The sequence below is a fragment of the Penicillium solitum genome (genome assembly GCF_028829755.1).
Source record: "Penicillium solitum strain IBT 25940 chromosome Unknown utg000002l_segment0_segment0, whole genome shotgun sequence".
NCBI lineage: Eukaryota > Fungi > Ascomycota > Eurotiomycetes > Eurotiales > Aspergillaceae > Penicillium > Penicillium solitum.
The window spans coordinates 161447-172568 of NW_027072122.1; the positions used below are offsets into that span (position 1 = coordinate 161447).

Below are 11122 nucleotides of genomic sequence, written 5' to 3' on the forward strand. Positions count from 1 at the left end.
TCTATTGTCGCTTGAGTCCGTTCCTGAACAACCATGAACAATACTCTTTGTGCTCTCTATTCCGAGTGCGTGATGGGTTCACCCAGAACAGAGATATTGTTCTTTGGCGATCTCTGTCTAGTATCGTCCCTTGACCACCAACACAGCCGCATCATGACTCTTCAAGGAAGCCTTGTACGTATTCTTCACGCAGCCCAAATCCTTGCCAGTCCAAGCATCAATAACCTGATGGGCATTATGGCTCTTAAGCTCCGGGATCTCGCTCCATCTTGCAGTGCGAGTAGAAGTAGCATCCTCAGAGTTCAGCATAAGAACCAAAGTGCCCTCTAATTTAGAGGATGCACCAGACCAATACTCTGCTGGATGGACCAGGTCAAAAGTCCTGTCGGGGTTGTATCCCCACTTATAAGGATGGGCAGGACTGCCAATAACAGGGTCTTGGTTGAAGTCAAGAAGGTACTTGTTCTTCAGAATGGCCACGTGGTCGTCTTTAATGGAATCGAGCTTTATATTTGTCAGTATATCTCGCCATAAGGGTTAGACCTTGAAAAATATCACGTACCGCCGTGCCAATTATCAGAGGGGACTTCATGGTAGCCCAAAGTGTAAAGTGCGCCCTGTTTTTCTTTGATGGTAAGATCTCCATTACCAATCTGCAACATGTCCGGGTCTGGGTAACTCCAGAAATTGGCGTAGTCCATCAAGAAGCTGTTCTCATTGGCAATTTGCACAATCCGGGCCCAATCCGCTGAATACAGAGTCAGTCACCAATCCTCCCACACCAGTGTCAGTCAAACAACTTACCGGTGATATCGCCAGACATGCGCCACGAGTTCGCAGTTTCATTGCCCCAGGTCTTGACGTCAGCCTGCCCCCATTCAGAAAGTGAATAGAGGATCGTGCGGTCAATGTTGAGCAAGGCATCGCGCATTACACTAAACCGCTGATATGTCTTGGACGTTTTCCAGTCATATCCTTCTGGGGCTGGATTGGTGATGTCAGGACAGGTGCCATTAGGATGGTCGCCGTCACTATCAGGGACACAGTATGCATATGTATCTGTCCAGTTACTGGAGACATCGCAACTGTCATATTTGAGGTCTGCAGGGGTTCAGTATCGTAGAGACAGATTAACTAGAATAGGAACAACATACAGTCAATCTCCCACTCAGCAAACGACTGCGCATCGACTGTCTCGTATCCCAGACTGACGGGATATCCAGCACAGGTAACCTCGCTAGCACCTATCACATATCAGATATGAGTTTCTACCAGCACATATGGAAGTATGGGGTACTAACTGCTTTAGATCCCGAATTTGAGTCCCAAATCATGAACTTGCTCTGCAACATCAGAAATACCATCGGGGAACTTGGATGAATCAGGAATGAGACGATTTGTGCTCTTGTTGCGGGTATTCTTGATGCTCCAGCAGTCATCAACTTGAAATGGTTAGTTATTCGGACCATTTCCATATGATAGTTCAATCCCTACTATTTATATATTCATAGCCCAGATCCTTCAACTCAAGATTGATGACCTCATTAGCTGCGGTGATGGCCTTGGTAGAATTAATATCACATCCGAATGCATTCCAAGAATTCCATCCTAGAGCAGGCAATCTACCCTATTTTGAGTCAGTATTTCCGTTCAGAATCACTAAAAGAAATAGAAGAGAACATACAACATCATTTTTCCTAACTAGAGCATTTGCTGCTGGCAGCAAAGGCAATGCAACAGCAAGAGCCAATGGCCCTAGCATATCTTTGAGTTGTATTTCGGTTCTTTTTCGATACTAACTAAATCTTCTAAACCTGCAGACCTTTATAGCCCCTGTCTCGTGCGGGGGACGGTTAATGTCACCCTGGTTAAATTGACAATATACTAGCAGTGTTGATCACTATACACTAGACAGTAGTCTCGCTTACATGCATAAATAGAGAAGATTGTTAATATGCACTACGACGGATAAACGTACCTCTGAGATAGTTTCCCCGAGGTTACAGTGCCGCCTTCAAATGTTCCTAAGTGGGGTAGACAAGGACGGTGACGGGGACGGAGACGGAGACTGGGTTCGGGGAAAGGGAATAGAAGTCAAAATAACAGGAAAGGCCCAATCAAACAATAGTCCGATCCTTGCATGCTGTCACATCAGGTCACTTCGCTTCTTCGATATAGATCAATGCTAGAAAAGGGGATATAGCCCGAAAGGATGTGTTGTACTACAATAGCATAGAAGAAAAGCAAACTTTTATCTCTAACAACCATCATGATACATATTTATTCAAAGTCCGTTGTTAGTTCTATCGGAAAACGCTGTTGATCTCATCCTATTCCGTGATCATGACATTGAAGAATGTATGTTTATCAACGGATCCATTGTGGTAGTGCAGTGACACTGTGTGAAGATTCAGACCAACGGGACAAGCTTCGAGGACATATTTCGACAATGAAGTTGGAGTAAGACATTGCCATTTGTGTTTAGGGGCCGGTCTTTCAGGAGTCTAGTATGAAAGGTTAATGCATGCACGGCTTTGAAAGTAGGTGTTTCAGGGATCTCACTGTGGCCGAGGGTGCCTTGACGGAAAGTTTTCCTTTTGAAATGGAGCTCTGTATGAACAGAGGGCGAAATCAAGGATATGGCAAGAGATGAAATCACAAAGGACTAATGGCTCAAGTGAGAGCAGCGTAAGACCTTAAGTGAGGGCAATACCAGCATCGACAATGCGCACAGCAACTTGTCGAAGGGCGTTAATTCAATTGAGGCACTGGGACTTGATATATCCTCGCTCAACTTCGTTGAGTGTATGCCAGATATCACTAAGTCATGCCCTGTCCCATACTGGAGAACAGTCAACTCCCCGACCAGACAAACATTGTCAGGTGTACGCTCGTTCTTGACTAGACCCAAAGAAACATCCGGAACAATACCATTTGCATGACATATAGCTTGGATATCAGCGAATCTCATGGGACGCATGTTTGGAAGCAGCTTGGGTGCTTTCATAACTTGGTCACATAGATTTCGGATGAATCTGCCAGAGAGACCTAGTTCATTGTCAACGACATATAATTCCACTTCATCGTGGAAATTACCTCGCGGGTAATAGGTTTTCGCTGGAAAAGGTCGAAAGCATCATGAACAAATAAATGCATCCCACTGTTGCATATAGGTTAGGGAGACTCGATCGCTGTGGATTGATGGATTTGCTGTTCTGAAATTCAAGTTCAAAGTGGCAAGGCACGAGCTAGCTGGGTTTGCGCAGGTTTTATTGCGAGATTTGAAGTGTAAGAGTGTGAGAGGGAGAGTTGTTGGTGCCAAGCTCCAAAGAGAAGTTGGGGCTCGACCATAAGAGGTCACGTCCCATATAGGAAACGACGTCCCAAAGAGGCAAAGGAGTAAAGGTATATATACTACAATATCAAAGGTTATATAGTTATAGAAAACTCTCTTGTACACAGTATGTTTTCTTCACTCCTTTCGTATACACCTAAAAAGACATCCAAAAATACATCCAAAAAGAATCTTTAAGACATCACAAGACCGACTATTCTTGAAAAAGAACCTTTTTATTTCTAACAACCATCATGATACATATCTATCGTAAAATCATTAGTCGTACAATATACACCGCCATGCTTCCACCCAAATGCATATTAAAAAGAAGTACGCTTCACTTGGAAAGAAGAAAGAGAGGGAGGGACGATCATGCAAGCGGCTATTGCTTTCCCAAGATCAAGGAACGGGCCTGACGGGGATCTGTTCCGAGGACAGTAATGAGATACTCAATGCTAGCTTCAGAAGCCAACCGACGCTTCTCATCCTGGAACTCCTTGTTGCACGCATCCCACGTCGCGTTCCGTTCTTGAGTTAGGACTGTCTTAGCACGGATTTTAAACGCCGCACTGACCGGCCGGTGGTCGGATGCGCGGACCTCGTGTCGACGGTAATCGAGTTGCTTGACGCGGCCCAGACCACGGTAAAGAATGCGGTCGCACCAGGCGGGAGAGCGTTTCTTGTCACTGGTGTCATACTCATCCGTGCCGACATCGTACTTGTAAGTCGGAGCGAAGGTGATGGGTGACTCGGTGAAGGAGCGTAGGCGGAAACCGGGGTTCTTCCGCCGAGAAGCAAGTAACTGGTCTCGATCCAGGAGCTTTGGTAGGTTGTTCTGGCGAACGGCGTCGATGATCACATTGCGAGGAATTGCGTCGATTCGGTAGTTCAGATCTCCGTTCAGAATGCACACTTCATGGTCCATGATCATGGAGCCATCACCACCACTGGCAAACTGATCGGTCCGCAGGGTCATGCTATTCTCCGCAGGCAGGGACTCAGCTTCTAAGATCGCAGCAATATCGTTGTTTCGGTTCGCGGTCTGGGTTTGGCCGGCCGCCAAATGGCAGTTCACAAAGCACATCGAGCTGTCATCCAGGACGAAGCGCAAAACAAGGGCACCCTAGTACGATTAGATAAGAGTCATAGAAAACGCCGAGGACATCACAAACCTTGTTTCCATGTAAACCGCCCATCCCGCGCTTAATCTCCGAAGCATTAATGTTTTTGATATTATGGCGTTCCTTGTGTTTGACAAAAACGCAAGTAAACAGCCCCACCATATTCGCAGTATGCAAAAGAACGTAGGATTCTTCGAGAGGCATGCATTCGTGAAGAGTGCGAGTAAGATGCTCAATCCACACTCGATACTGACGACTCATGTGTTCCTTCTCGCCGTTCTCTTTCTTCTTACTGCCAAGCAGCAAGCTCTCTGTGGCGATGTTAGTCGACATTCACATAGAAGAAGAAGAAAAAGAAAAAGAATATATGACTTACTAGCTGTGATCTTCTTATTCTCGAGATCAACCAACTCCTGGAACCCGAATATCACGATCTCAGGCGGGTCTTCGGGGGTGACCGCATCACGGATGAAATCCGACGTTCGCACACTACCGGGGGTAGAAGCTCCCGCATTCCAAGTCAACACGACAGCCTTGATTTCTCGGAAGTTACAGAACTCCACATCTCTGGCCTGCATCCGCGCATCTACTAGTATGTTAGTGGAAGCCATCAACAGATGAAAACAATATTTCACTTACCCAACCAATCGTCCTCCAGCATTCCATCCCAGAGACGAATGCAATTATCAGTGCCGAGCGAGGTCACCTGTAGGCGGTTCATGGTCCATACGCTGCTCATGTCTAACACAAAGCTGGATACGGGACTGTCGTGGGCACGCCAGTCTTTCTTCACGGTCCAGGGGTTGGTGGACACATCGTAGACGTAAATCATGCCGGTCTTATACGCAGCCCAAAGATAGTCTCCGACGAATCCAAGGCAGTTGATTTTGTACACACTGACGTTGACCACCGCCAAGCAACTAAAATCGGTAGAGGAATACACAGTAACCTTGCCGTCTGCGTGTCCCAAATATACCCGACCTCCGTCCCGCGTGGTATAGGATCCGGAAGTCACATCGCCAGAGTGCTGAAGACCGAGAGGTCGTTTGAAGACCTTGAATGGGACGTCATCCCGCGCGTTAGGGCGATATACATGGACGTCTTTCCCTGCTGCTAGCCACAGCTTGTCATCAACTACCATGGAGAATGTGTGGCCTCGGGCTACACGTTCGGAAGGGCTATGGTAACTGTATTGCAGGTTGGGTGCACCTGTTTCGTCTGGCAACCAAACAAGCAGCCGGCCTTCGTCATCAAACGTCCACATTTCTTTCTTGTGTCGCAGGATTTGAATGACTTCTCGGCGGGAGGGGTATGCGCGAGTAGCGACGATGGATTGACTCGGGATATCAACTTCGTGAAGATCTCCAGCGCTGGTACCGAGCCAGATACGCTCGCCCTCGTCTTCAAGACCTTTCCCTGGCTTGAAAGCAAGAGATAAACTTTTCACGGTCTCGCCATGACTAAGACTCATCACTTGGTCACCAGTTGTAAGATCCCACACCCGGGTCAAATACCCAGTCGTGCACACATACTTGCCGCACACAGCCAGCAGACGGGTATCATACTTCGTCAGAATATCTTGCGGTCCAGATTTAAAACGTGGAGGTCGACGGTTAGCTTTTGAGGCATCGGGATAGTCGGTCCGTGAGATAGCTGGCTCTTCGGTTGGCTCTTCCTCCTCCGTGTCTGTACGCACAACGCGCCGCTCAGGGAGAGAAGAAGACAGGTGAGATTCACGGGGTAGAGAGGGTTGCCGCTGGATTGGCTTCGGGGCTGAAGATTCGCTAGCACGCGGGAAAGAAGGTGCAGATCTAGCACTCGGCCCCAGCTGCGCAGAGCCGCTTATTTTTCCGGGAGGCTCTCGTACTGGGGATACTCCAGATCGACGGGGAGCCCCAGAAGGTCGAGGAGGAAGACCTGGGCGGTCGTAGGGGATATCACTGGCTCGGAATCTCTGCGCTGAAAGAGGGGGAGCAGTGGCAGCAGACATCGGAGCATCTACGGGAGCAGATGGAATCTGCACCATTAAGGGCTTGGAGGACCGTGAGGGCTCTGGACCGGGACGGATCCTTGAGAATCCCATCTCTCTGGTGTCATGTCTGGCGGTCGCAGACGGAACAGGTGATCGATCGTCGAACGAACGCCGAGTCGGTGGTTCCGTCGTTGGCCGAGCTGGTGCTGGCCTAGCACTGCTCTTCTCAGTAGATTGCGGCTTAACCATGTGCTTCTCTGGGCTACCAGGAGGGGTGCTAAAAGGTGAAATACTTCGATCGGGTGACGCTCGTCCTGGTCTAGGAGTCAACGAGCTCGTGTCCGGGTGAGAAAACATAGCCGGTTTCGCCGGGATTTTGGGCTTTGATGCGCGGTTAGCTGGAGGTGGTAACGAAGCGCTTTTTAATTTCCGGTCCGTCGGGCTCCCAGTGAGATTGACGCGGAGAGACCCAGGCGACGCCCGAGGCATTGTATCCCCTGCATTAGCGGACGGTCCAAACTTCGGTATCGGAGAGAGCGGGCGAGGTGGTGCCGGCGAGACAGACATCGATTCTCGCGGGCGATGGCTTGGACTCCGAGCCTTGCGGCTTTCACCAGACGGAGTCCAAACTTCATCACGATGCTGTCCGCGCGGCGGCGATTGGGGCGAGTGTACTGTCAAGGTTGGCGGTAGCTGTGGCGATGAACGGTGGAAGTTCATAGAGATGGGTCGGCCATATCGTCTGCCGGAGAACCCACGATCCCGGGAGTTCTCACCATTCGATGGTTGAAGCGGGTTTGGCCTATCCTCAGCTGGGGTCCATGGGGAATGTGGCCGGGGCAAATCGAGCGAAGCACGGCTGGAGGATCGAAGGTCATCGCCAGGCTCTGGAGTTGCCAGTAAATGTGTTGTGGAAGTGCGCGGGCTGGCAGCTACAGCAGCAGAGGGAGATCTGCGGTGAGAAAGATTCTCAAAATGAGACAGCAAGGAGGACACCGGTCTCTGTGGCTGCGGTTCATGTTAGTTCATTGTGTGCAACGAAACAGTTACGTATGCATACAGTGGGAGGAGCATCATCATTGTTGCCCGGCTGTTTTCCTGTGCCCGCCATGGCCATTATCACGGATCCGTCGCCGAGTCGAGCTGGATGAATGGATCATAGACTTGAAGATATCTCTTGGGGGGTCGAGTAGTGGTGCGGGAGCAGTAGAGTAGGTGTTCGTGGGTACGTAACTAAGGCTACAGGGATATCGTGGGGCTCGGAGTATGGAGAGAGGCGACGACGTAAGCGGCGCAAAGGCCCAGTAAGAGAAGACGGAGCTTGGCCTTCAAGAGTTCGAGGAATTCTGAGAGATATCCAGGGGGTAAAAGGGGGTGAAAGGTGAAAGTCGATGAAATGGAGTGGCGGGGAGGAAAGTGGAGGGAATCACGGGAGTTGGCGATCACTTTGTGTCTGCATTTCTTCGGACTTGAGCATCGACATCTCGCACTTGGCCGTCACTTTTCTTTCGCATTTCATAGCCATGTGGTAAGTCTGCTCCTTGCAGTATTCTGGAGCATGTTCATGCTCGAGATCCCCATCAATTTCCTTCGTCCAACTTCGTCCAAAATTCTGATAGCTAATCCAATCTCCCCGCTTTGCAGTAAACACATTTTGAACGCCCAGGTGGCCATCCGCTCGCACTGCTGTACGCTCGAATCGACCTCGCATTTTATCACAGGGGATTGACCGAAGAGATCTAGGCCGAAAATGGTTTGATTGCGCCGAATGCCACCAAGAGAGCGAGTCACACAATCTCGAGAAGAGCGCCGAGATGGTACGCCCCTATTCTCCGGTTAGCGCAAGTCTAGCAGGCTGACATTCCATGGGGTAGATCTTTGCATGCAAGAAGTGCAAGAAGTGTTTCCGCAAGGACGCAGCTGAGTTCGATGAGACGTATGCAAGGAACGGTTCAAAATCCAAGTGGCAGCGGGCTAATTTTTTGATTTCAGTGACGAATACTGCCCTCACTGCGATAATCACTTTGTCATTGAGGCACGCGAGCCCGAGGCACGACTCCACGTGGAGGGTGAGGATGCTCGTATGGACAACCGGTATGTTGAGCACACACGATCTTCTAATTGGCAGGGTGCTGACCATATCAAGTATGCTCAAGGACGAGCGTGTTGCGCGCGACAAGGAGCGCTCCCTCTTCAATATTAGAGATGTGTCGGACCGCATGGGCTAAGCTATGCACTTTGGGGGAGAAAAAAGACAATTGGCTGGCGCAATTTCATGATGTTGACGATTTGATGGTTACTGTTTCTGGCAATAGTTCAAGGCAGATGGAGATTCCCTTTGCATCAATACCCTTTTCTGCGTTGGTGTACAATATACAATACGAAAGAAACCGGGAGATGTGTTTTAAACTTCATGATTTTGGATTCTCGTCCAGGAAGAGACCCAACGCTACTGTAAATTGAAACACATCAACGATCCAGTCACCTCTCAGGCTCTGAATCCTTCCAAGTCTAGCACTTATTCGGTCGACTCGCCGCCACCCGGCCGGGTGAGGATAGCCGCCGTGGTGGTCCCTGTCCGAGTCTTCTTCTTGGCTGCTTCCTCCTGCTTCTCGGTCTCGATGCTCTTCACGTACGACTCAATCTGGTCATCTGGGAGCATCTCAAGGGTCTTACCGGGCGCCATGATGGCGACCTCGATGTTCTTGGCACCCGTCTGCACAACCTCAAGCAGAGACTTGATGGTCAGCTGGATTGTCTGCTCACGGTCCATGTCCTCCTGGTGGTTGCGCTCAAGGAATTCACGGACGGTCTTGCTGGAACGACCGATAGCGTTGGCTTTCCTGCAGCGAGAGAAAAAAATATTAGTACACATCCAATATGAAAACATAAGCTCGGGAAACACCTACCAGGCTGAGTAGATTCCAGATGGCTCGGTCTGGTAGAGTCGCGGGGTGGAGTCGTTCTTGTCAAATCCAACCACCAGCGTACTGATACCAAATGGACGCACACCACCACTCTGTGTGTATCTCTGCTGAACACCAGCAATATATTTCGTAATATACTCGATGCTGGAGGGGTCCTCGACGGTCAGACGGTGGGACTGAGCCTCTAAGCGGGCCTTGTCGATAAGAATGCGGGCATCGGCGTTCAATCCAGCGAAGGCGAGACAGGCGTGGTCATCCACCAGGGCGATCTTGGAGGGAGTAATGCGGGTATCTTGGAGCTTGAGGGCGGAACGCTTTTCGCAACCGAGGACGACGATATCCTTGCCTTTGACACCAACAGCGCAAGTTCCTAGAAATCACCTGCCATCAGCAAATGTGTCTTTTGATGAATGAAATGGGAGCAACGGCAAAAAAATGGAGCAGAGGAAGCAGCTTGGAAAGCAAATAACGGCGATCTTACCTCGCTTCACAGCCTCCATGGCATATTCAACCTGGAAGACGTGTCCATCGGGACTTGGGGGAGGGTTAGAAAACAAACGCTGGAGCTGAAGTGTAGCTTGAAGGCCTCATACCTGAATACTGCGATAAGTTAGCATGATACAGCTTTCGTCCTGGTCAGGAGCAAAGGGAGCTGGAGACGTGGGGAGCTAGCTTACCTGAAAGAGCTCGGTCGTATCCGGACATTGTGAATCAAGGGCGAGTGGATGAGTGGTTATTAAAGGTTGCTGTAAATAACAAGTTTAAAGGAAGCAATGAGGTAGAATAAGGGCAATGCAGAGTGTCAAGTAGCTGAGGTCAATTGGGTTGGAGCAATGACGGGTTCCGGGCGGTGGACGCGAAAGCCTACGGCTGCCTCAAACGCCAACCCTCACGGTACTTGTGTTAAGTATGGACTCACCATACTAATTTCATGTACCTAGCTGTCGACCTATTTTTCCAACAGTCTTCTACTTGAAAGTGAATTATATACTTAATAGTATATATACCCCTGGAAGAAAAATACTTAAATCATCCTTGAATTTATTAGAATACTATATACTTATATAGTCCTATAGTCCTAGAGTACACCTATATACACCCACCAGATCCATAGATATATATATAACAAATCTCCTAGAATTTTATATAGTCAAACCACCTAAATAACGAGACAGAAAATATAGACACAATGATTTTTTTGCATTCACAGTGCTTTGACCCCGAAGAGATCCTCGCGATGCCCAAGCTTCAAAGTAAATCCCCAACACCCCAAACGGAGTCCCAGTATATCCCCACCCAGATCAAGACCGTGAATTCTCCGACGCTTCCCATGACCAAAGAGTGCAGAAAGGGAGCCCACAAAATATCTAAAATGCAATGCCGAAAGCAGGGCAAACCCAACGCAAATGTGTCCATGCCTGCAGACAATAAAGAGATGGCCGGAACATTCAAAAATACATGCACCACACACCCCTAGGGGGTTTATTCCCATCGAGAAAGATAACAAAACCATATAGCGCAAGATGAAAATCACAAATATGGAGGAAAAAAAAGACAGATCCCACAACCAGAAGTGAGAACAAATGACAACAAAAACACAAACACAAAAACAAAAACAAAAAAACAGACCAAAACCCAACGATAAAAAAGCATCACGCAAAAAAGCACAGGGCGGCGAAGGCGAGAGAAAGAAATCCGAAATCTTCGACAACGCTAACCCGCCTGCTCCTTCCAACCCGATGCACCAAAACCGCAGAATCCCTTA

At 49.0% G+C, this 11122-nt stretch overlaps 4 protein-coding genes across 4 annotated transcripts; 1 reads left to right on the forward strand and 3 right to left on the reverse strand.

Annotated features, from left to right (window-relative positions):
* Positions 1–117: 117 nt before the first annotated feature.
* Positions 118–1762, reverse strand: N7455_003695 (glycoside hydrolase family 27 protein; the record flags this gene model as incomplete). The annotated part of the gene is made up of 7 exons (XM_065604546.1): positions 118–488; positions 563–748; positions 805–1101; positions 1155–1244; positions 1362–1442; positions 1495–1627; positions 1685–1762. 7 exons carry the CDS (start codon positions 1760–1762, stop codon positions 118–120), a joined length of 1236 nt encoding a protein of 411 aa, XP_065462097.1.
* A 1934-nt stretch (positions 1763–3696) lies between these two features.
* Positions 3697–7828, reverse strand: N7455_003696 (putative inositol polyphosphate phosphatase). Its single transcript, XM_040958630.2, has 5 exons — positions 7491–7828; positions 5098–7438; positions 4835–5044; positions 4510–4769; positions 3697–4460 (listed from the first exon to the last, which is right to left on the reverse strand). Exons 1-5 carry the CDS (start codon positions 7545–7547, stop codon positions 3720–3722), a joined length of 3609 nt encoding a protein of 1202 aa, XP_040810928.2. The 5' UTR covers positions 7548–7828; the 3' UTR covers positions 3697–3719.
* A 125-nt stretch (positions 7829–7953) lies between these two features.
* Positions 7954–8658, forward strand: N7455_003697 (CHY zinc finger protein; the record flags this gene model as incomplete). Its single annotated transcript, XM_040958618.2, has 6 exons — positions 7954–7958; positions 8075–8118; positions 8174–8247; positions 8305–8366; positions 8423–8524; positions 8577–8658. 6 exons carry the CDS (start codon positions 7954–7956, stop codon positions 8656–8658), a joined length of 369 nt encoding a protein of 122 aa, XP_040810906.2.
* A 290-nt stretch (positions 8659–8948) lies between these two features.
* On the reverse strand, positions 8949–10062 carry pre6 (proteasome core particle subunit alpha 4; the record flags this gene model as incomplete). The annotated part of the gene is made up of 5 exons (XM_040958576.2): positions 8949–9273; positions 9340–9727; positions 9839–9891; positions 9951–9957; positions 10035–10062. The coding sequence occupies 5 exons, from the start codon at positions 10060–10062 to the stop codon at positions 8949–8951; spliced, it is 801 nt and encodes a 266-aa protein (XP_040810981.1).
* Positions 10063–11122: the final 1060 nt, after the last annotated feature.